The 23,027-nt window shown below is 32.1% G+C and overlaps 11 protein-coding genes across 11 annotated transcripts; 6 read left to right on the top strand and 5 right to left on the bottom strand.

Moving 5' to 3' along the window:
• Positions 1-207: 207 nt before the first annotated feature.
• DFA_10716 (uncharacterized protein) lies at positions 208-1,880 on the top strand (the record flags this gene model as incomplete). Its single annotated transcript, XM_004351307.1, has 3 exons — positions 208-935; positions 1,004-1,137; positions 1,297-1,880. 3 exons carry the CDS (start codon positions 208-210, stop codon positions 1,878-1,880), a joined length of 1,446 nt encoding a protein of 481 aa, XP_004351359.1.
• Positions 1,881-2,444: 564 nt separating this feature from the next.
• DFA_10715 (uncharacterized protein) lies at positions 2,445-3,074 on the top strand (the record flags this gene model as incomplete). The annotated part of the gene is made up of 2 exons (XM_004351306.1): positions 2,445-2,498; positions 2,811-3,074. 2 exons carry the CDS (start codon positions 2,445-2,447, stop codon positions 3,072-3,074), a joined length of 318 nt encoding a protein of 105 aa, XP_004351358.1.
• Positions 3,075-3,749: 675 nt separating this feature from the next.
• On the bottom strand, positions 3,750-4,879 carry dph3 (diphthamide biosynthesis protein 3; the record flags this gene model as incomplete). Its single annotated transcript, XM_004351305.1, has 5 exons — positions 3,750-3,779; positions 3,854-4,204; positions 4,243-4,275; positions 4,590-4,615; positions 4,780-4,879. The coding sequence occupies 5 exons, from the start codon at positions 4,877-4,879 to the stop codon at positions 3,750-3,752; spliced, it is 540 nt and encodes a 179-aa protein (XP_004351357.1).
• Positions 4,880-4,957: 78 nt separating this feature from the next.
• DFA_10713 (uncharacterized protein) lies at positions 4,958-7,890 on the top strand (the record flags this gene model as incomplete). Its single annotated transcript, XM_004351304.1, has 4 exons — positions 4,958-5,037; positions 5,331-5,359; positions 5,513-7,360; positions 7,400-7,890. The coding sequence occupies 4 exons, from the start codon at positions 4,958-4,960 to the stop codon at positions 7,888-7,890; spliced, it is 2,448 nt and encodes an 815-aa protein (XP_004351356.1).
• A 169-nt stretch (positions 7,891-8,059) lies between these two features.
• Positions 8,060-8,389, bottom strand: DFA_10712 (uncharacterized protein; the record flags this gene model as incomplete). Its single annotated transcript, XM_004351303.1, has 2 exons — positions 8,060-8,176; positions 8,216-8,389. The coding sequence occupies 2 exons, from the start codon at positions 8,387-8,389 to the stop codon at positions 8,060-8,062; spliced, it is 291 nt and encodes a 96-aa protein (XP_004351355.1).
• Positions 8,390-8,707: 318 nt separating this feature from the next.
• pex7 (WD40 repeat-containing protein) lies at positions 8,708-9,823 on the bottom strand (the record flags this gene model as incomplete). The annotated part of the gene is made up of 2 exons (XM_004351302.1): positions 8,708-8,954; positions 9,060-9,823. 2 exons carry the CDS (start codon positions 9,821-9,823, stop codon positions 8,708-8,710), a joined length of 1,011 nt encoding a protein of 336 aa, XP_004351354.1.
• An 845-nt stretch (positions 9,824-10,668) lies between these two features.
• Positions 10,669-11,725, top strand: rabQ (Rab GTPase; the record flags this gene model as incomplete). Its single annotated transcript, XM_004351301.1, has 4 exons — positions 10,669-10,711; positions 10,832-10,974; positions 11,133-11,215; positions 11,299-11,725. 4 exons carry the CDS (start codon positions 10,669-10,671, stop codon positions 11,723-11,725), a joined length of 696 nt encoding a protein of 231 aa, XP_004351353.1.
• Positions 11,726-12,310: 585 nt separating this feature from the next.
• Positions 12,311-13,663, bottom strand: DFA_10709 (uncharacterized protein; the record flags this gene model as incomplete). The annotated part of the gene is made up of 3 exons (XM_004351300.1): positions 12,311-12,376; positions 12,496-12,831; positions 12,938-13,663. 3 exons carry the CDS (start codon positions 13,661-13,663, stop codon positions 12,311-12,313), a joined length of 1,128 nt encoding a protein of 375 aa, XP_004351352.1.
• A 775-nt stretch (positions 13,664-14,438) lies between these two features.
• Positions 14,439-14,765, top strand: DFA_10708 (uncharacterized protein; the record flags this gene model as incomplete). The annotated part of the gene is made up of 2 exons (XM_004351299.1): positions 14,439-14,508; positions 14,701-14,765. 2 exons carry the CDS (start codon positions 14,439-14,441, stop codon positions 14,763-14,765), a joined length of 135 nt encoding a protein of 44 aa, XP_004351351.1.
• Positions 14,766-15,067: 302 nt separating this feature from the next.
• On the top strand, positions 15,068-18,084 carry DFA_10707 (N-acetyltransferase; the record flags this gene model as incomplete). The annotated part of the gene is made up of 4 exons (XM_004351298.1): positions 15,068-15,317; positions 15,401-15,884; positions 15,969-17,581; positions 17,651-18,084. 4 exons carry the CDS (start codon positions 15,068-15,070, stop codon positions 18,082-18,084), a joined length of 2,781 nt encoding a protein of 926 aa, XP_004351350.1.
• A 136-nt stretch (positions 18,085-18,220) lies between these two features.
• pldC (phospholipase D1) lies at positions 18,221-22,729 on the bottom strand (the record flags this gene model as incomplete). Its single annotated transcript, XM_004351297.1, has 9 exons — positions 18,221-18,228; positions 18,253-19,034; positions 19,107-19,583; positions 19,651-20,384; positions 20,453-20,587; positions 20,648-20,869; positions 20,949-21,082; positions 21,164-21,682; positions 21,751-22,729. 9 exons carry the CDS (start codon positions 22,727-22,729, stop codon positions 18,221-18,223), a joined length of 3,990 nt encoding a protein of 1,329 aa, XP_004351349.1.
• Positions 22,730-23,027: the final 298 nt, after the last annotated feature.

The raw sequence follows: 23,027 nt of genomic DNA, 5'->3' as shown, positions 1-23,027 counted from the left end.
TTGGGTATGATGATGGTGTAGAAGAAGGTAACAAACACAATGAATGATTGCTTTTAAATGAACATATTTGTGAGAGACAGAGAGATAGAGCCAGAGTATTATTATTTGTTATTATTATTATTATTATTATTTGTATAAAAGAGAAAAGATAAAGTGTTAAATTAAAAATTAAATAAAATTAAAATTGAAAAAGGTCAGATTATCATCATGACAGCAACACGTAGAAGACAACAACAAACTTCAACAACCATATCATCAACATCATCACCAGATAAAGATATAAAGAATATAATCAAAAAGAAAAAGAGTAATAATAATGAAGGAGGATTAGGTAAACAAGTAGAAGTAGTAGATCAAGCAGGAACAACAATGGAAATGGATACAGAAGATGAAGAACAATATGACGACGATGACCAAGACTACGATCAAGATGATGATCAAGATGAATCTGATTTAATTGATGATGATCATCATACACATAATGGAAATGGTCATGGAGAAGAAGAAGAAGAAGAAGAAGAAGAAGAAGAAGAAGAAAATGATGATGAAGAAGAAAAAGAAGAAGTTTCCTCAAAAGTTAATAATAACAATAATAATGGAACCAAATCAATTTATTATGATACCGATCATTTAAAGAATATTACTCCTTTATTATCTCAAAGAGGTCAATTAAATCATCGTATCAATACTGCATCATCGTACAATGGAGGAGATGGAGGTGACTTGGATTCACCAACAACAAACTACAAGAAAAAGGAATTTGATTTGGATGTTGACAACAATCATCAAAGAGAGAAACCAAACCATGGTGAATTTGACCATCTACCAGAGACATCCAATTCTTGGATACCATCTATTCTAGCTGTATTCCTCATCACTGTATTTTTTACATTTTGTGTTGGTATGGGTTCTCATGGTCCAACTTCAAGTTCAGGGTATGTAATCCATCCAAATGATGAATGTCCTAGGAATTTATATTAATATTATTATTATATTTATTTAGACTATTTAGAAAACAACAAATTGATAAGAGTATATTTAATAGACCTGAATTTAATGAAACCTTTTTAAAAGAGGTAAAGTTGTCGTTGGTGGATGGCGACAAGGTTGGAGATCATGTTGGTGTGTTGACACATGGTAATTGGATTAATCAAGAGATTGGACTGGCACCACTGATCGAGACGTACTCGACACACTATCGCAGCGTCTCCTTGGGACGACCCAACACTGCCCCACTGAGTTATCTAGTGTCATACCCCATCACGTACTATAGTTCGATGCATTCTCTGATGACAGCATTTGCATACTGCTTTATCAAGGATCCCATGTGCGTCAAATGGCTGTCGATGGAGAACTACCAGAACCCAGACTCCAACAACAAGGAGGACTTGAAACTAGACGTACTGTCAGTGTCTGGTAAATGTGATCGTGCCATCTTTATCATCGAGTACAAGCAGCCTGAACTACTCAGTATGCTTGAATCCATGTTGGACGGTACTGCCATGTCATCTCCACGAGACACCAACTCTTTTACTCTAAATCATACATTTATAGTTTTATCTGAATTGGGTCAAAATCCTTTGGAAGATGATGATGACACTAACAATAATAATAATAACAATCAACATAATGACAACCAACATGACAAATTACCAGCATTGACCCAAGAGTTTTATAGTCATTCTGAAAAACAAAAGATGGATGCTGTATTGGATATATCAAAGGTTCGCGAAGCATTGGTTAGCAAGATGACAGTGATTGCCAAGACTGAGAATCAACATCGTCTCATTACTCGATTCAAAACAATGATACCATTCATCGACCTTGAATTACCACATACCGAACAATGGCAAGAAATTGAAAATCATTCAACCAACTAACCAATCATTAAACCAACCTCGTATCATCATCCATCATTAAAACCTAAACAATAAAAATAATTTAATATAATATAATATAATATCATCAATCTTACCTAATTTAAATATAGTAATACTTGTGTTTGCTTTGTTCTTGAACCAATGAGACAGAAAGAGTCGAAAGATTCTGACTGTTATAATTTCTTGTATCATCTTTGAAACTAGCTTTTTGAGTTGTGTACATCATTGATTGATGATTATCTTTTACTCCGAATCAAAGATGATAAAAGAAACAACAACAGTCAGAATCTTTATGGACAGGTTTAGTGGTAATGAATAGAATTCTTATAGGATAAATAGATATAAAATATGTAGAAATATAAAGATCATCATTTAAACAAAGATAAATATAAAATATGTAGAAATAAAACATCTTTAGTTTTTGATGTTGATATACTACGCCCTGAAAAAATAAAAAAAAAAAAAAATTGTTTTTGCAGATTCATCAGTTTGTCTCTCTACCTTCAATATATTATACATAGAATACTTAAGTAAAGAAAGATCGATCATTGCTTGAACAAGAACATGTGGGGTGCAAGCATATTCAACAACGTCACAAGACTATGTGTCAACACAAATGTAGGTGCTGCAAGCGAATATTAATATACAACAAACAGTTAGACAAGCAGATTGAAATCAATGAACAAAACGAACGAACGAATGATCATCGCTTGATTCATATGCGAACGAATATACAGTCTGATTGATGTGATGACAGACATACATACAGATAGATATATATTACATTCAATGACAGATACAAAGATGGAGATAGATAGATAGATAGATAGATAAATCTAGAGTGAAAGACCAACAAGAATTATGATAACTAATCAAACATCATAATCAATCTTATCATATCATATAATATATATAATATATAATATATAGAGCGTCATTCAAAATCAAGTTAGAAATTTATACAAGCACAAGTCAAAGTCAGCATGCAAGAAGAGATTCATGTTGACCAAGACTGGCAAAGTAAAGTTTCACCCAAGAGCCAACCCTGGAACCGTTGCATATGTTACCAATACCGCTGTTTTAAGTACATTTAGAGGTACTCTCTTTTCACAAGCATACACCAAATCAAAGATCGATCCATACAACAAGAATCCACATATTACTATCATCGAAGTTGAAGAAGAAGAGTATTAAAATGAACGCAAAAATAAACAACAACAACAACAACAATAATATATAATAATAATAATAACAAATCAAAACAAGTATGCGATATATAGATTGGAAGATTTAAATCAATATTATAGATTTATTGGTACATTTTGGAGATGATAAAATGGTACAAGAAAACATTATTCTTGATTCCAATACCAAAAACTAGACTCTTTTTCTCTCTCTCTCTCTCTCTCTCTCTCTTGAGTCCAGAGAGCTTAGCAAGTAGGAGTAGATTAAATTGGATTGATGGATGGACTGGACAGGTTGTATCCAAGACATTGTCAATTATTATTATTATTATTATTATTTGATAATCCATTAATTAATTAATTGATTTGATTGATTGATTGATTGATTTAACCAACTGGTGTTATGTATATAGTTCCAATTGGTCATATATGATATTATTCGTTATTTATATATATCGATTCATTTGATTCGATTTGTCTTTTTTTGATGATTAATTAGTCGTTCGGTCGGTAGGTTGGTCGGGTGATATTGATTAGTTGATAAATGTATTCATTCGTTTCATTCATTCATCATTGGTTTGTTAGTTTGTTAGTTTGATTGTTGTTTTGTTCGTTAGTTCTTTGTTTATCTTATATTATATTATTATTCTTATTTGTTGTCTATTCGTTGGTTGGGTAGTAAGTTTTAAGAATCTTCTTCGATAATGAAATCCTCCTATAATATCGAATGATTAATAAGTTGTTCAATAGAGATAGATTGATCGATAGTTTTAAAGAAGAAATACATACAGGAGAATAAATAACTTTAATCAATAAACTACATGATGGACACTTTGCAACCTCTTCACCAGCCAATATCTCTTCTTCAGTGATAACGAATCGATCACCACAAGGACACGGGTAGTAGAATACTCTTTCCTCTTCGTTAAACTCCATATCTTCAATTTCTACTTCATCATAGAATGAATTGGCATGTTTAGCCTCCAACTCTGAAACGTCAACCAATACAATTGGTTCCTTTGCCGTCGACGTTTCTGGTTTATCTGTTGATGTGGGAGTCGTCGACTTGTCTACTTCATCATTATTATTCTTATTATCATCTTTATTTTCAATATTCTTTTGTTCTTCTTTCTCTCCCATCTTTATATGTATATATATCTTTGTTTAATTAATTATACTTGAAATGCATTTCGAGAGAGACGAATCGTCGTCTGTAATAATAAAAAAAAAAATTAAAATATTTTAAAAAAAAAGTGAGAAACTTATACAAATAGTTTAAAGAAAGTACAAGGATGCTTGGATTTAATGAACAAGAAAATGGTTGTATAAAAGGGTAAGTAGGGAAATAATTTGAATAATATTGATAATCCCAAGCAAAAGATTTAAGTATCCATCCATATCCAGTGGCCAGATTGAGAACCTAACTAAATAATCTATCTCTATAAATAATTATTTAGTTGAATAAATAAATAATAATATTATAATAATTAATATGTGTCATTTTTTACTTGCATGATTGATTTACATTCCAGCTGGATGATTGGGCTGGTCCTTTAATTAAAAATCTATATCCAAAGAAAACAATGATTGGTTATTCCACAAACATCAATCACAAGAGATAAAATGTATGGAATGACCAATCATTATTTTCAATAGAAAAGATATTCTATCCTAGTTGTTGTGGTGGTCGACCTTGATGGATAAATTATAATAACTATATAGATTCTTGGTAATATTAAAAATAAATAGCTTTAGATTAGATTGTAGTGAATTTATAATGAAGATTAATTGATTCATTATGATTATTGTGGTCATTATAATTAACTAATAATAATGAATAATGAATGAATAAAGTCCAGACGACAATCTAGATCCAACATCGAAACTATTTATATGAATCGTGTTCTCACCAAATTTCGTTACAATGTCAAGTGGACAGTCTCATCGTTCACGAATGCATCATTGTTGGCCGTGTTTATGAAAATGACAATCTGTTATTCAAGAATCTGTAGGCGCTACTCTGATTAGACTTTTGTTGTCTATTTCACCATTCATTTAAAACTTGCTAATACCTGTGTCAATACAAGAGCTGAATGAAGCGTCACCCCCTCCTACACTCCTTGACATTTGCTGAAGAGTGGTACCATTGTTGTTGTCTTTGGTCATTGTTGATAATGGTTGAATAATAGTTATTACTATGATTAATGATTACTAATTGATGGTATATATTTTTAGTTGCGTTTTAGTTGTGATTTGTGTTTATTAGGCATGAATTCATTGAAAATGTTGTCTACTGTTAAACGATGTATCGATACCCATGTATCGCCAACCAACTACAACAACTTACAACTATAATTATTTGAATGAATAAATTAATTAAAAACCTCTATTATCAAAAGAAGTAAAGATCGATCGATGGGTTGGAGAGTTTCTTTTTTTTTTTTTTAGGTTTAATAATAATAATCAAACAAATGTTGTTAAACGATAGTGGTGTTTACAAAGTATTAAATAATAGGTATTTGTTAAAGACTATATTACAATGGGTACGATCGAATCATTCAAGACAACAACTCGAGTCTTATCGATACCATGAACTAAACAACTTGCTGTGGATACTCGTCAATGGCTATGAAGGACTATTAAAGATGATCTTTGATCGAGGTGAATTTGAACAGATGCTACGTGTGTCACAAGAAGCTGTTAGGATGTTCTTTACCAAACTCAAAGATCGTCAATTGCTACTGTCCATCTACCACCGATACACCATACTATTTTGTTGGGATGATACAATAGAGTATGCTTGTAAAAGAGGTGATTTGGAGATTGTTGACATGTTGATCAAACAAACCAACCCTCTCGTATTACCTGTTAGTCCTCGATCACTAGATACCGCCATTCAATCAAACTCTATTGAATTGACAAAGTATATTGATAAATGGTTTAAAATTAATTCCTCTTCTTCCTCTTCAATGACCAAGACACTAGTATCAATCAATTGTCAAACATCTAAAAAGGAAATAATAGAATATTTATTTCAAAATAATAATAATAATAATAATAATAATAATAATAATATAAAGAAGAAGATGAAGAGAATGTTTAGTGGACGTGGTGGTGGTGATGGTGATGGTGGTAGTGATAGGTCTATCAATATGGATCCATTACTTGTACACCCAATATTGATTGATTGGGTATTAAAGAATTATACAAATTGTAAATGGACGTATACATCTAGCAGAGTTATATCTCGCATTATCAAAGAGATAGATAATACTTGTTCAAGATCAAAAGATGCGTTTGAATGCAAACAATACTTGTCAAATAGCAATATACCATTTAAAGATATATTCCAATCACTTCAACAAATCATTGCATGTCAATTGGTAAATATAGGTACAACTATAACTACAACTATTCAAGAAATAGAAGAAAGAATGTGTACAACTGTTGACAAGGAAAATGATCCAATCTACTATCCAATGTTGATTATTTTGGCATTGGACAATTGTAGAACAATTCTACAACTGTTCCTCAGATACTTGATAAAGACTGATCATCCATTCTTGTATACTTTGGCCAATGAAAATAGAGACTTTGTATTGTGTCCTATTAGCTATGCAGTGCCAGATGACGTTACTTTGACCGTCGATCAAGCCAATCTCATTTACTGCCAAATATTCTCAAGTCAATCGGCCATTCTCATTGACAGTCCAGAAATATTTGACATTCTCCAAGATAACATTGGTTTAGATCAAGATCAAAAAGATATGTGGATAGTAGGTCAAATATTTCCAATTGCAGTTGATCATTGTTACTTTGGTCTTGTTAGACACTTGGCACGTGAAATGCAAACAACTAGACCCTACAGATGGAATTTTAGTATTAGAAAAGATAAATCAATTCAAGAATGTATAGACATGTCAATATTGTTAAACGAGGTTGGTATCTATGCCACATTTATTCAAAGATCGATCATAACAAATACAACGCATCCAACTATACATTTGACAGAATATATATTAAAGTGTCTATCACATAGTTCAACATCCATATCATATGCTCTACCATTACTATTTTATTCTCAGTCCTCTGATTATCTAATCAAATCATATTTAGATCAAACTAAAGTATTGGTTGATTTGGACAATATTATTATGAGTCAAGAGTTGGCAGATTTCTTGACAAGGTATAGACAAGATACTTTAATATCCATTCTAAGTGGAGAAATATATTCTCTACATGGTCATCGTATTTCAATTGGTTGGAAATCTATAAAACTTTTATTAAAGAGTATATGTATTTATAGAAATATGGATCTATTTAGATTTATTCTAGATTACATGTACCTGAATCAAGATAGGAATAATCCAACTCCAATACATGAAATTGTAAGTTTGGTTTCAGAGTTTGGTCATCATTCTGATTTCATTCAACGTATCATTACATTATACACTACAATTGACAGGAACCAATTTACACAAATGCAAAGAATAGCTTGTTCAAATGGTAACAAGAATATTCTTGTTTATCTAATTGAACAAACAGAGTTTAATGTAAATACTGGATTTTTACAAGTCACTCGTACATCCAAACAACAATCAAATTATCAATTACACCAATCTCCCAACCAACTAACAGCAGACAATGAAACTCAATCACTCAATTCATTTCATTTTGCAGTGTTCCGACACCATCTCAATGTCATACAGTATATCTATGATTCAAAATATTTAATCAAACATTCTACCAATATTGTAACCATTAAAAAACATCTACTTGATTCGTGTATGACTGAAACAACCAAAAACTATATAAATAATTTATAAATAAATTATGGTATAGGAGTAAATAATTATTTATTAATATTCTATTTTGTAATTATTCAATTATTTCATGTTGTTGATTTAAGGAAATAATAAAAGATTAATAAAATACAAACTACAACAGCGAACAGTTAGTTATATTATTAATAATAAAATACAAATATTAATAATATTAATAAATATTGTAGTGAGGAGAATGATATTTCTCCATTCCGAACAAGACAGAGCTCTCATCTATAGAAAATAAAGAAAGTGGAAACTTGATAAGTACAATTGTAAACAATGAAATCTAATTTGAAAAAGTAAATTAAAAATTAAATGAGCTTACCAATTCTCTTTCTCTGTCTCTATATATTTGTTTATTCTCCATTATCACATCTTCTAGATATTGTACATAACTATTATCATCAATTGAATTTAGTTCATTGTATCTCTTTCTTTCTTGTTTTAATATTTTTTTATATTCTCTTAATTTTTGTATCTCTTCATTATTATTATCCATCTTTTTGGTACTTTCTATCTATCTATCTATCCTTTTTGAAAATAAAAAAAAAAGTAATATCATCATCATCGTCCATACTACCTACTCACATTTAATTTAAATTAAATTTTAGAGAATTGATTAGAAATAAAATGATAGAGTTTGGACCCCCCCATAATAATGAATAAATAAATATACTTGTTAAATAAATACTACTTATTAATAATATTATTGTTGTTGTTGTTGTTGGAGGGGGGTTAAATTAATAGTTATATTATTATTATTATTATTATTTTATTACCATTTCTATATTATATTATTATTATTATTGTTATTAAATTATCTGTGTGGTTGAGGAGGTGGAGGTTGTTGCATTCCACCGCCGCCGCCTCCACCGAAATTATGAGATGGTGGAGGCATTCGACCAAGATTCCAAACACATACATGCTCGTCCCATGAACACGATGCCATCTGTCCATCAATAAACATATTCCAATCCAATCCAACTACAAACTCTGTATGATGATCCATCTTTGCAACCATTGGATCATCTCTTGCTCTATCCCAAATAATTACACTCATATCACTAAAAAAAAAGAGAGAGAGGAGAAGTTGTATTAGTATATCATGATGAGTTGTTGTTGTTGGTATATATATGTGTGTGTGTATGTATGTTTGGGTTTAGACATACTATGAAGAAGAAGCCAACATGGAAGGAGAATGAGGAGAACATTTTAGACGACGGACGGCATAGGTATGACCACGTAAAATGGCAGTGGGACGATCGGGGAATCTAATATCCCAAATACGAATAGTTTTATCTACAGAGCCTGTTACAATCTCGCTCTCGTTATATTTGTTCCAGTCACATGTCAACACTTCATTGTCGTGTGCTTTGATGGTGTTGACAGACTGAGAATGACGTTGATCCCAAATCTTGAGCGTCGTGTCACCCGACACGGATGCAAAGAGGTGCGGAGATCGTGGTGACCATACAGTGCTATAGATGCAGTATCGATGCTCGCGAAAGGTTCGCATAGAACGGTCGGCACGTGGGTTCCACAGTTTGATCGAGTGATCCCACGACCCAGTCACAAAACAATCCTTGTTGACGAGATTCCAGTCGATAGCATACACCTCCTTTGTATGTTCCTCGTATGATCTGATTGGACGTTCACCAGAAGGTGCTTGTGTGTCCCATATCTTGATGGAGCCGTCACCCGACGCCGAAGCCAAGTGACACTCATTCTCCTCGCTCCAAGTACAGTCGTACAGACCGTCACGTGTATCGTATACTCTAAACATTGCAATGTCGCGATCCATCACATCCAATACATATTGACGTCCATTACCAATGATACCAAAGTGTTGACTAGTCGCACATGCCAACTTGTTCTCTTCAAATGGACTAAACTCTACTGAATATCCATTGAAATGTGTTCTAAATCTTTTCATCCCTATATAATCTATATCTATCTATATCTATCTATCTATCTATCTACCTATTTGTCTATCTTTAATCAAACTGTTTTCTATAAACACAATCATCATCATTATTAATATAACATCTATGGTATGATTGACAAGCAGTGTAGTAGTACTCACTTGTTTACTATATGTATGTACAATCGGGTAACCTCTTTGATCAACTCTAGAGTTCTCCTTTTAACCCGTCTCTCTCAAACTGACTAATAATAACTATTCTAATATATAAATAATGAAATAGAGAAAACTCAAGTACTAGTTGTTTTTTGATGTGAATTTCACATCGGTAAAAAATGGGAACCTTTGCGTCATCGATTACTTGGAGTGATCATATCATCATATCATGATACCATCCCCAATTAGTAGTAGTAGTAATTATAAGTTGTGTATACATATTATCTTTTATTATCTAGATTATATACATTTTGGTTCATGATCACAATTCACACAAATAGAATGAATCAAACTAATATTGAATCTACATCAAGTTCTACTATATGCTTCTTTCTTTTGTCCATTTATTGTGACATATAATGGATAGGTAGTATGATCCATATACAAGACATCTATCTAATAATAATAAGATGTACTTAAATATTATTTATATATATATATATATGTCTTGGATGGGATGTTAAACAAAAATCAAAAAAAATCTTGGCATTGCTCGCGAGCCCACACCAATTTAATTTTAAAGTGGGTGTCTAGACATTGGAGAGAAGGGGTTTGTTTGAAAGTTAGATTAGAGATAAGATAAGACACCATTTCATTCATAACATACAGATATATAGATACATATACAGATATAAACAAAGATGGAAGAATACCACTTGAAATGCATTGTTACTGGTCCACCATGTATGTTTGACTGATCGATCGATCAAACAATCTATCAATCGAGTTTATACTAATAGTATCATATCTCTCTATCTCTATCTATCTCTCTATCTATCTCTATCTAATACTCATATCGAATAGGTGTAGGAAAGAGTTCATTATTACTTCAATTCTGTGAAAAGGAGTTCTCTACTGAATTGGATACTACCGTCGGTGTAGAGTTTCAATCAAAGACAATGGAGCTTGATGGTCAATTCAAAATCAAGTTGGAGATTTGGGATACTGTAAGTATCATCTCATAGCTTTGTATATCATAGATTTTATACATTCACTTTAACTAACTATTATTACCCTTTCCCTTACATCCCCTTTTCAATTGATCTCTTCCCCTGACTTTTGTAATGACACATTTGGATCATACCTTTCTTTCATAATCATCAAGGCTGGTCAAGAATCTTTTAGATCGATTACTAATAATTATTATAGAGGTGCTCATATTGCTCTATTGGTCTATGATATTACAAAGTATGAAATATGAAGATATTACAAAATGAAATCATTGAACATATATTAATGTATTTGAATTGTTTGTTTTGTTTTGTTTGTAGCCGACAATCATTCCAATATTTGGGAAGTTGGCTTGAAGAGATTGCACAAATGTCTACTCCAAACATTGTCACATTATTGATTGGAAACAAGTGTGATGCAAAGGAACGTAGAGTCGTCACTTTAGAGGAAGCACAAAGATTTGCAAAGTCAAATGACCTCATCTTTATCGAAACTAGTGCAAAGGATAACACCAATGTAGAAAAGGTATTTGAAGATGCTGCTCGTCAAGTCATTACTCTTATCAAACAAGGTAAATTGGTTGTAGTCAATAAGAAACCTCAAATCTCTTTGATAAGTGGAACCAATAATAATAATAATAATAATCCAAATGGAACAAATAATGGAACGAATAATAACAATAATAATAATAATAGTAGTAATGGTAAAACTGGTAATGGTACTACTGGAGATAAGAAATGTTGTTAATATTAATGTTAATATTAATAATAACTAAAACAACAACAACAACAACTCAACAATCATTATAATAATATTTATTTGTAAATTGATTTAAAACAAACCAACAAGTAACCATATTCATAAATAACAATAATTTGTAAATAATAATAATAGTAATAATAATAATAATAATAATAATAATAATTAATTTTTGACCGATAATCAATCACTCTAGATATTTCTCCAATATCCACCAATCCAATCCAACCCAACCATCCAATCCAATCCAATCCAATCTTTACAACCTCCATCAATTGTATTCACTCTTCCTTCCTTCCTTCCTATTTGTTTATTTATTTAATAATTATTCAACTTTTAAAAATGTATGAATAAATGAGGATAGATAGATATCCAACCCCAAATCAAAAACAAAACAAATCAAAACAAATACTAATAATAATAATAACTATTAATACTAATAATTTTTTGTAAAATGTTTCCCATCCAAAAACAAAGTTGTTTATTGTAACAACATTTGTTTGTTTGTTTTCCCAGTTTATTTTCGATTTGATTTGTAAGAGTTGTTGTTGTTGTTGTATTAATATAAATTGATTAAACCATTCTAACCTTTTTAAGATCCTTCTTTGACATCTTTTTAATTTTAGCGGTATCTGTAATCTATATAATATTAAAAGAGAATTAGTCATATATAACATAATAATAATAATAATAATAATAATTAATTATCAAATTGAATTGAATTGAGTTGAATTGATTTTTTTTTTAGATGTACATACAACTTGAACTTGTTGACCACGAAGAAGATTTTGAGCTTTAATTCTTTGTCTTTCCTTGGCTTCGGCGGCATCATCCTTTTTAGTTTGGAGTGATCCAGCCTTGATAGAACGTTCCTTATCCTTGATTATTCTCATTCTGTTTCTCTCTGCTTCCTTTTGTTCCCAGGTTGATTTGAGACTCTTGACCTTGATTGATTTTGATAATTTTTCAGACGGTTGTTTCCATACTCTACCAGAGACTGGTTTGCCAATCACTGGATTGATCGATCTACGTATTTTCTTCATCTCTTCTTCCATTGCTTTTTTCTCTTCCAATGCTTTTATTTCTGCTTCAGTCTAAACAATCAATCAAACAAACAATCAAACAAACAAACAAATAAATAATAATGGTTAGTCAAATATGAATAAATAATGATAATAGTTGAGTTGAGTTGTATCATACCAATTCCTTAGCTTCTTGTTTAACTTCTGGTTGTGGTTGATTAAAAGTTGGAATGATTGGAGCGGCGGTAGTAGTAGTAGTAGTAGTATTGTTGTTGGTATTGGGAGTAGTGATGATACTACTAGTAGTTTCAATGATAACATCTTCCATGGTAACATCGACAGTTGTAGTTGTAGTGGCTGTGTTGGTGGATGGTTTCTTGGATGCAGCTTTCTTTGGTGTACCCTTTTTAACGACGGTTGATTTCTTTGGTTTCTCTTCTTCCTCGTCACTACTACTATCTTTTTCAGGTTCGACTACTGTAACCTTTTTCTTGGCAGCTACCTTTTTAGAGGTTGCTACTACCTTTGGTACTTCTTCAACTTCATCTTCAACTTGTACTGGTGCAGCAGCCTTTTTCTTTGCAGCGGCGGTTGCTGGAGCAACCTTTTTGGCGATTCTCTTTGATGCAGACTCTTTTGGTGGTGGTGGGATGACTACTGTGACTTCATCAACCGATGGAGATGAGATAGCACTTGAAAAGTCCAACTTCTTGTTTGATGATTCTACATTGTTGTTGGTGTTTGATTGTTCAGTGTCTGATTGTTGATCGTCGGTATCGCTGCTGACATCCACCTTTTTAACTTTCTTTGGTGTTCTTTTCTTGGCGAGTATATCTGAGCTTGAACTGAGGAGTTTCTTAAACTCTGTATTTGATAGTGCTGCTGATCTTCTAGTTTGTGTCATTTTAGATAGATAGATATGTATATAAATAATATGTGACCGACAAAATAAATAAAAATAAAGGAATCTATCTATCTTTCGTTCGCGTTACAACAATTGTTACTTTTTAAAAAAAAAAAAAACATTCGTTCGGTTTGTTTGATTTAATTTTATTTATTCAATTAAAATAAGCTTATTGAAAACTCTATTGACTAACTAATCATGGATTGATTCTAGTTCAAAAGTATGAGCAACAGGCGACCAATCTATTTTCTCATCTAGTTGAATATGATTGAATCGATTGGTATCTTTTGGGAGTGTACTAGCTAAACCACCCAAAAGGTTATAAGTAAAGGACTTTTAACTACTCGTTGCACTTTTGCGTTGGAAAAGTATTGACTGTTGTTGTTGTCTCTCAAACCTATCAAACTATGAGAACTTCCAAGGTAATCAACTCTTTTTTTGAACGAGTAGATATCTGTACAACCATCGTCCAAATTGGTTACCTTGGAAGTTCTTTGTTTTTGTGGTTGTCGTATATATATATATGTCGTATGTATGTCCTCCTCTTTTCTCTATCATTTAGAATCTTTTTGTACTCAACACATCATGTACAATAATAGCCCTCCCCACATACTTGGTAGGTGCGTGGTGTGGTTTTTAACCAATGGAATATGATAAGGTTATAACATTGGTTGGTATAGAAGAACATGGAGGACTGCTGATGCTGCTATTCATTAATGTTAACATCAACATAATAATAGTATTGTATTCAATAAATAACAATAACAACAACAACATGGATGACTCAATGCCAACCGTTTTAAACATAGTAACTGATAAAGGAACTTCAATCATTGATGGATTTGGTATGTACATCTCTTTCCTATCCTATTTCTCTTTCTCTTTTCTCTTTTTTTATCTAAAGAGTTATTGACACTTATCTCTCTCTCTCTCTGCCTCTTTGCATGCATCTGTCTCTGTCTCTATATATTATTTGTATGTTTTAGCATCGGTTCACCAGGACCCTACAAGTTGCGTTTTTGAATTTAATGTAATAGGTAATATGAGAGGACCAGAGATATGGTATACTGAAAAAGGAACACCAATGTCAAAGGTAGAATAATCACACTGCCAAGTGGAACTGTTACTTGCCGAAATAGTCTACCACTTGTCATTACTATCGGACGTTGATAAACTAAATACATCCTATTAAACCATATGGTAGTAGAATAGAGAACAAACAAACAAATAAATAATTATATCTATCTTTGAATGAATTATTTTCAAATATTTTTAAAGGTGACTCTTTGTGATCATCATCAAAAAAACCAAATAATGAAAGATCAGAATAGTTTTAAACTACTCAGACTAAGATAGTGATAGAGATAGAGACAGAGGAGATAGGAGAGAGACTATAGAGGAAAGATGAATAAACTAAACTCAATCTTTCAAGCATTGGAAGCACAAAACTACAAGAATGCAGTCAAGTTGTGTACGACTGCACTCACTAAAAAGGATAATAATCCTTTGATTCACGTGCTTCGTGCTATTGCCAATCTCAAACTAGGCAACACTCAAGAAGCTATCAAGGAATGTGACTCTGTCGCTTTCCTAGGTCACATTGAAGAGAATGTAATCAACAATATTAACTATTTCTATAGAACTGTTGGACAACGTATGTTTGATACACTGATATAAATATTTATATTTATAATGATGTATATACTTATACTACTATACTTTTTTTCTTTCTTTTAGTTGAAAAGATGTGTAAAGTATGGGAAGCATCACATTTGAAATATCCAAAGGAATCATCATTTGCTCAAGGTGTGTTCTTGTCCTATGTAAAGGTTAGAGATGTGAAACAACAACAACAGACCGTTGTGACATTGACAAAGAATTTCCCACAAGAACATAAACATAGTTTTTGGTATTTGGTTACATTGATGTCGATTGTCTATTCTAATCCATCGTCGGCCATCACCATCCAATTGGCATACAAGTTGGCAGAAAAGTTACAAAACGAAGGCAAGTTCAAGTCGAGTGAGGAATTGTTCATCTATGAAAGCATCCTAAAGTATCAAAACAAATACGAAGAATACTTGACCGTCATGCAAGGTAAATTGGGTCAACTTTACAACGTACCAACTGAAAGATTAAAGATTATTGGTTCTATTCAATCAACCCTTTCCAAACATTTAGAAGCTTCTGAAACTTTTAAAGAAATTATTACAAAATATGAGTATGTAAAAAAAAATTGAAGAAAAAGAAGATAAAAGAGACAAAGAAAACTAACTAAAATATATTCTTTTATTTACCTTGGTAGAAAGGATGAATGGTCATGTTATATGGGATATTTTGATTCATTGGAAAAGATACAAGAATCTGGTACTGAATTGGATTATGAAAAGACTATGGAATGGGTAAAAGAGATGCAATCAAGTTTGAATGATAAACCAATTCGTGCACCATTTATTGCAGAGTTGGAGGTTGCACTTCGTACAAAACGATCGAAACAAGAAATGTTGGAATTGATCAAGGGTTACTTTAAGCGATTTGGAAGCAAGCCAGTATACTTTTACGATGTTAAAAAGTATATTCAATCATTGATCAATCTTGAAAAGGATGCATTGACTGAACAAGAAAAGATTGATTTGATTGAATCACTTTTAAAGTTGACATCTGAAGATACTGCTGCTGCAGTTCGTATCTCTCAACTATCAAATGTCTATCGTATCCAAAGATTGGTCGGACTACAAAGATTAGATTCTTTAAAGGACGAAAAAAATATTGACAAACTTGTCAATGATTGGTTGGAAGAGTATGAACTCAACCGTAGAGCAGTTGGAAATGCACAGAGTTCTGAACGTTACCCAGGTGACGACTTGGTCTTGTTGGCTGCCAACGTGTTGAGCGACCGTGGACAACTTTTACGCGCTGCAATGGTGCTAGAGTACGGTCACTCGGTGTCGGCCAAGAACTTCCAGTTCAATTTGGCATTGATTGTCATCTATGGCAAGCTTGGTGCCACTTCCAAGATGGTCGACAATATCCACAAATTGACCATTAAAAACATCCAATGGGACAGCATTGGATACTTGGTGTACGACCAATTGCACGGCCACGGTGACTATGCCGAGCTCTTTAACAGCTACGATCGTGCCACCAAGTTTTACACTGAAAATGACAGCACACCCGATTTTGTTGCCACATGCTACCAACAAGAAGCGTACAGCAAGATTTGGGAGATCCAAAAGTTCCAAGACCGTGTCACCAACAGTTACCAACGCGCTGCCAACTCTGTCGAGCAACAACTCCTCAACCTGTTTATCGTGCACCACCGCACTCCTCAAGCAGCCACCCTCCTCAACCAGTACCGTTCCATCCCCGCCGACGTCTACTCGACTGCCATCACCGAGGAAAAGAGCAACACTCTCCACTTTAACCAAGACCTCGGTGTATTTGATAGATGGGACTACAACGACAAGCAAGAGACTACTCCTTCATCTGAAAACCAACACACTGTCATGTTGACCGCACAGTCCCACGAGGGGCGTGAAAAAAATAGACAAGAGCTTAGCAGTCTCTTGGATATGCGTAGAATCATATTAAAGTTGTTGGTCAACGCAAAGATTCATCTTCCACAAACACCTATTACTCCTGGAGCACAAACTACCTATGCCAATCCAGACATGCAACAATATCAACAAGATATTGATCAACTCGTTAAAATCTTATCAGTATTTAAGTATACATCAAAGATTTCTGATGCTCCAGCAACCATTAAAAATCTTGTAGATTTTGATCAAGCTTTAATGTCTAGCATTCCATCAATCTTTGAATTTTATGTAAAGATTAGAAATCACGCAAAATCAATTGATGAACCAACATTAAATCAATTTAAACAATTTATTAATCATTTTATTCAATTATTAAATGGTAAAAAAAAAATTATAAAAGAAAAAAGAAAAGGGAATAATATTAACCTATTTATTTATTTTTATTTAGAAATGACAAGATATTTCACAACAATAGTTTCAATTGATGGTTATTATTTAAGAGCATATAACAAATATTTGGAATTTATGACATGGATGGTTTATGTTTTGGGAGAATCTAGTAAAATTGTTCCACCAAAAAAACAGAAAAAGAGAGATGATAATTTATTAGAGCTTAGAAATCAATTTGATCAATTCATCAAACAATGTTCAACCCATAATCATACCATTGAAGCTCATCTTTTAACATTTAAATTATCAGCTTTGGATATTTCCAAATCACAACCTGCTGTTGAATACAACCTACCATCATGTGTTGATACAACCACTGTTTCAACCTCTACCAAAGAATCTATTAACAAGGCAATTCAACAAACTCTTGAACACTTTACTTCTCTTCATCAATTATTTTTATTTAATTTCACTAAACCATCAACTCCATAAATAAATTAAAAAAAAAAGAAGAAGAAGAATGGGTAACAAAAGAAAACAAACCAAAAGAAATAATAATAATAAAAAAGAAAATTTAAATTTTTGAAAATAAATAATAATTGCGTAATATACTATGATTTATTATTTTTTAGATTTCTTTTTATAAAAATAATTTCATACCAGTAATAATATCTGAATAGATTGAAGCAGGTTCTTCATCGTCTATTAACATTTTAAATGGAAAATCGACAAGATAGCCCTGAATTTGTTCAAGATTCGATTGATTGAGTGAAGAGGAAGGTAAACGACCGTCTCGAGTGTATTGTGAAATCTTGGTACAATTCTCTGGGATGTAATTGCCAAAGGCCGCCTGATAAATGTCAGTGTTTGATTTTGAAGTTTGACGCCAGAGCACATCGTAGGTCCATTGGTCGAGTGGATCCTTGATGGCACGACGGATATGTTCCGAGTCTTTGCCATCAATGACAGTGGTTGGTTGGAGACCGAGATGCGACTCCCACAGCTGGCATCGGAGATTGAGTGAAAAATGACTGGCCATGTGAAGTTGGCCATTCATTCTCGATTCGACAATCTCGCGATCCTCAATGACGGCACAAATCTCGCTGTCTCTTGATCCGTTGAGTGAACGATCGTTGATGTTGGCCGAGCCAATGATCGTGACACGGTCATCTACAATCATCAACTTGGAGTGAATATAGATCTGTTCGGTAAAGACCACCTCGCCATTGGTTCCCCAATTACGAAGTGAGTTGACAGACATGTATTGATTGACATCGACGTGTGGATACTTGCTATTCAATTCATTGATGATTCCTTGAACCGATTTCAATGTCCACTTTACAATCAATTGTGTCTCTTGTGTAAATAAATCCCCTTCACTATGAATTGGAATTAATATTATAACTTTAAATATTTCTTTTAAAATTATTGCTTTTTCAATTCTATAAAAATAAATAAATAAATAAAATAGATTAATATACATTTCTTTTTGTTTTTGTTTTTTTTTTTTTTACCTTTTCATAATAGCAAAAGCAATTTGATTATTTGGTTGAGGATTACCAGTTGAACTAATGAAAAATTGATTTTGAATGTAAATGTAGTATTGTGACATATTGATTAGATTAATGTATGCCTTGTAGATGGAGTTTTCCAAAGATTGTCCTGCTGACCAATCACTGACAGAACGAACAATTTGAACTTTGGATTCACCAACTTGAATTGGTGGAGGGAGAGGATCAGAGGTTGGAATGAGATAAGGATATTTCTTATAGTCTCTATTTGCATTCTTGGCATGATTCCATCTTTGGATAAAATTGGTTGCTACATCTCTTGCTGCCAAACCATCAATTGAAATAGACACATCGTGCCATGGCATTCTTGGTACATTCTTTCTATCAATAACACATGTCTTTTCATTTGATTTTGGTTTTAATACACAACTATTAATATAATCTGCTCCTGGAAATATTAATTCTCTATTATCATTTAAACTAAGAAAATAAAATTAGTATCAATATTATATATATTTCTTTTTTTTTCTATTTTTTTTTAACATACTAATAATTTGTAGTATCATATCTACCAAAACATAAATCCATACCACCTAGATATGCTAAACTTTGATCAATGACTACAATCTTTTGATGATGTGACCAAGAGAGTGGAAGGAGATGTGGATGACGGACAACCTTGATGTTACGACTGTGTAACTTTTCAAAGAGTGATTTAACGAATCTACTTCCAAGATCACCGGCAATAATGGTTTCATCCCAAATGAGAATATAAATCTTTACACCTTCGGCTGCCTTTTTGTAGAGGAGATGGTCAAGACGGTAGAGATGACCACGAACGTCTTCATCATCACGATCTTCACCACGAACCAAAGTAAGTGTGGGCGATATACACCAACCAGCAATAAATATTTCATTCTTTGCATTCTTGATGGCATGATAGATACGTTTAAAGTAGTCTTGACCATTAATGATATAGTCGACATTGATATCGTCACGTGGTGATGCATATGAATGGAATCTATATGATCCTTTGGAATTTGAACGAATGGAATTGATGAAATTGGCTGCTTTTGATGATGACAATGCAATAAAGGTGTGTTCCTTGTCGTTGAGTTCCAACACAAAATCGGTTGCGTCTTTACTTTCATCAATCTCTTTGTTACCAGTTCTAAATATCGTCTTTAAAATTGATCCATGTTTATGATGATTTGGATGTTCTTTTGGTAATACTTTAACACTTGTATTAAATAAACATATTACTTTTGATGGTACATTTTTCTTTAAACAAAAAAAAATTAATATTTAATAAATAGAATAAATAAATAAATATAATTATTTATACATACATTCAATCTTAATCTCTTGTAAGCAATTAAAAATCCATCTCTACAATCAAAATATCTAAGAGAATAAGCATATTTAAAAACTCCAATATATTTAACTTTATATAACCAACTTGAAAATGATTGCGTATTATTAATCTAAAAAGAAAAAGAAAAATTAGTAAAAGAATAATAATAAATATTTAATGGATTACATACTTCAATTGGTTTAACAAAACAAGCATAAATTAAATCAAAATAACCAAAACATCTTGGAACATCTGCATTGATTGATGAACGTTTTAAAAATAGATCATGTAATAAATGACTATTGACTTTTTGTTCAGATTTACTACTTTCTTTTACAAGTTGAGACGGTGTAGTTCCTGCCTTTAATGAATTATAATTACTATATGATTCTTTAAATATATTATTTACAATCTAGAATAAAAAAATTTAAAAAAAAAAGATTAATAAGAAACCAAAGAAAAGTAATACTTATCTATCTATGTCTACATACTTCGTCTGGTGTACCAATATTACCATAACCAAATTCATTTACGACAGTCAAGGAATCAACCAATTTTACCAATTCCATTAATTCCGATTTATAAATACCATCTTCTGATTTCTTTTTACACATTTTAAAAACAACTAAATAATAAATTAAATATTAATAAATATATTTGATTTGATTTGTTATTTCTATTTCTATTTCTATTTCTATTTCCTTACGTTCTGATTTTTCTTTATAAGTTCCTCTTGTCATAATTGAAACAATATCAATGATTTGAGATATGGAAGGATTTTTATGAGGTGGGACAGCATATTTCTTTCTCATATAGGTAAATAGACATTCGGTGAGTCCATCGATAGCAGTTCTCCAACGAAGAACGAGTGAAGAGGTGTTGAGTGAACTAAATGATTCGTTGTTTAGCTTCATGTCACTGTAGACATTGAAATTCTTGATGTGTTCCAATTGTTGTCTAACAGTACCTTCGACATCAAATTCTCCACCGATTGCATCCTCTTCATTGTTGCTGATGGTCGATGCATGTAGACTTTTGCTGCCTCGGTCCATTAGGCTCAACATTTCGTCATATTCTAGAATCAACTTTGTCAAAATATCAACACCATGTGGCAAATGAACCAAAAACGACAAACCTTGGAATATAAGAAACTCGGAGAAATCAATATTTGAAATTTCTTCTTTTTTAAATATATTATATAATCTATGTAATTCTTCTCTTGAAACTAAATAATAAATAAATTAATAAAAGTAATTAATATAATATAATGTTTATAATATTTTGATTGCATACAATAAGTTTTCTTATAAAGATATTTTTCCAAGATTGTACTATTGGTTCTTTGGATGGATGGATGATTGAGATTGTTGAGATTTTGTTGTGTTGTACGTCTCATAAATAATGGTGAGAATCCAAGTGCATTCTTTACTCTATGTGTTGTTGCTTGATAGAGACTCTTTCTACCTCGGTTGGTAGTATTGCCATTATTATTATTATTATTATTGTTGTTGTTGGTTGTTGTACTGGTAGTCGATGTGGTACTGGTTGTAAGTAGGTCGGGATTGGGTGCAGGGAAATTTGGAGTGGAATGATTAAGGTTGGAATTGGAACTAACTATATTTCTAGTGTTGAGTGAACTTATACTTGATCGGTGTTGTCTATTATGATTATTGTTGGTATTTGTTGTTGTTGTATTTGTATTTGTATTCGTATTGGTAGTCGTTGTATTGGTAGTTGTCATATTATTAGTTGTATTGGTAAGAGTTGAAGCAATGGAACTATCCTCTGTATTATCACCATTGATAGCACTAAGATTACTATTATTTTCGTATTCGTCTACATCGAATAATTCGTCGTCATGATCATCATCATCATCCTCTTGGATATCTATATCATCGGCTGAATAGACAAATGAATCTGCTTGATTGATACTTTGTCTTTTCTTGAGTGCATTATTATTTCCACTGGAATTGTTTGATGTTGGTAAATGCATAGACAAGTCATCTTGATAATTAATATGAAACTCTCGGCTGTGTCGACTACCATTTCTATTTTGGTGATGATGTTGATGGTGTTTATGATATATTTCACCTTGTTGATGATGCCTGTGACCGTGTGGTATCTTGTATTGCACGATATGATCGATACTACTATCAGTGTCGGTGTTTGTTAAATCATCGTCATCATCTTCATCTTGGTTATATATATATTCACCGTCGCTCATCCCCCCTCCTCCTCCTGATGCTGTTCGATATTCAAAACTATCTTCCATGTGTAGTATAGTGTATGTAGTATAGTTTCTATTTTATATATAGGTATATGAATGTTAAAAGTATATGAATAAATAATCTGTGTGTTCTATATATCTGTTGTTTTGTTGTTTGTTGTAATTATATGTTCTTCTTTAAAAAAAAAATGAAAATAATAATAATAATCGGTAGGGTAGCAGTAGGTAGGTAGTATGTAATATTATATTATATTATATTATGTGTATGAGAATTATTCTCAAAAAAGATAGAAAAGTTTGGTTGTTTGAACAATGGAGTGTGGGTATTTTATTTGTTTGTATG

Source organism: Cavenderia fasciculata (assembly GCF_000203815.1).
Source record: "Cavenderia fasciculata unplaced genomic scaffold Scf_EUAJFUG01CK1KI-5, whole genome shotgun sequence".
Lineage (NCBI taxonomy): Eukaryota > Evosea > Eumycetozoa > Acytosteliales > Cavenderiaceae > Cavenderia > Cavenderia fasciculata.
The sequence above is the reverse complement of the archived record's forward strand: the minus strand, read 5'-3'. Positions and strand labels throughout refer to the sequence as shown.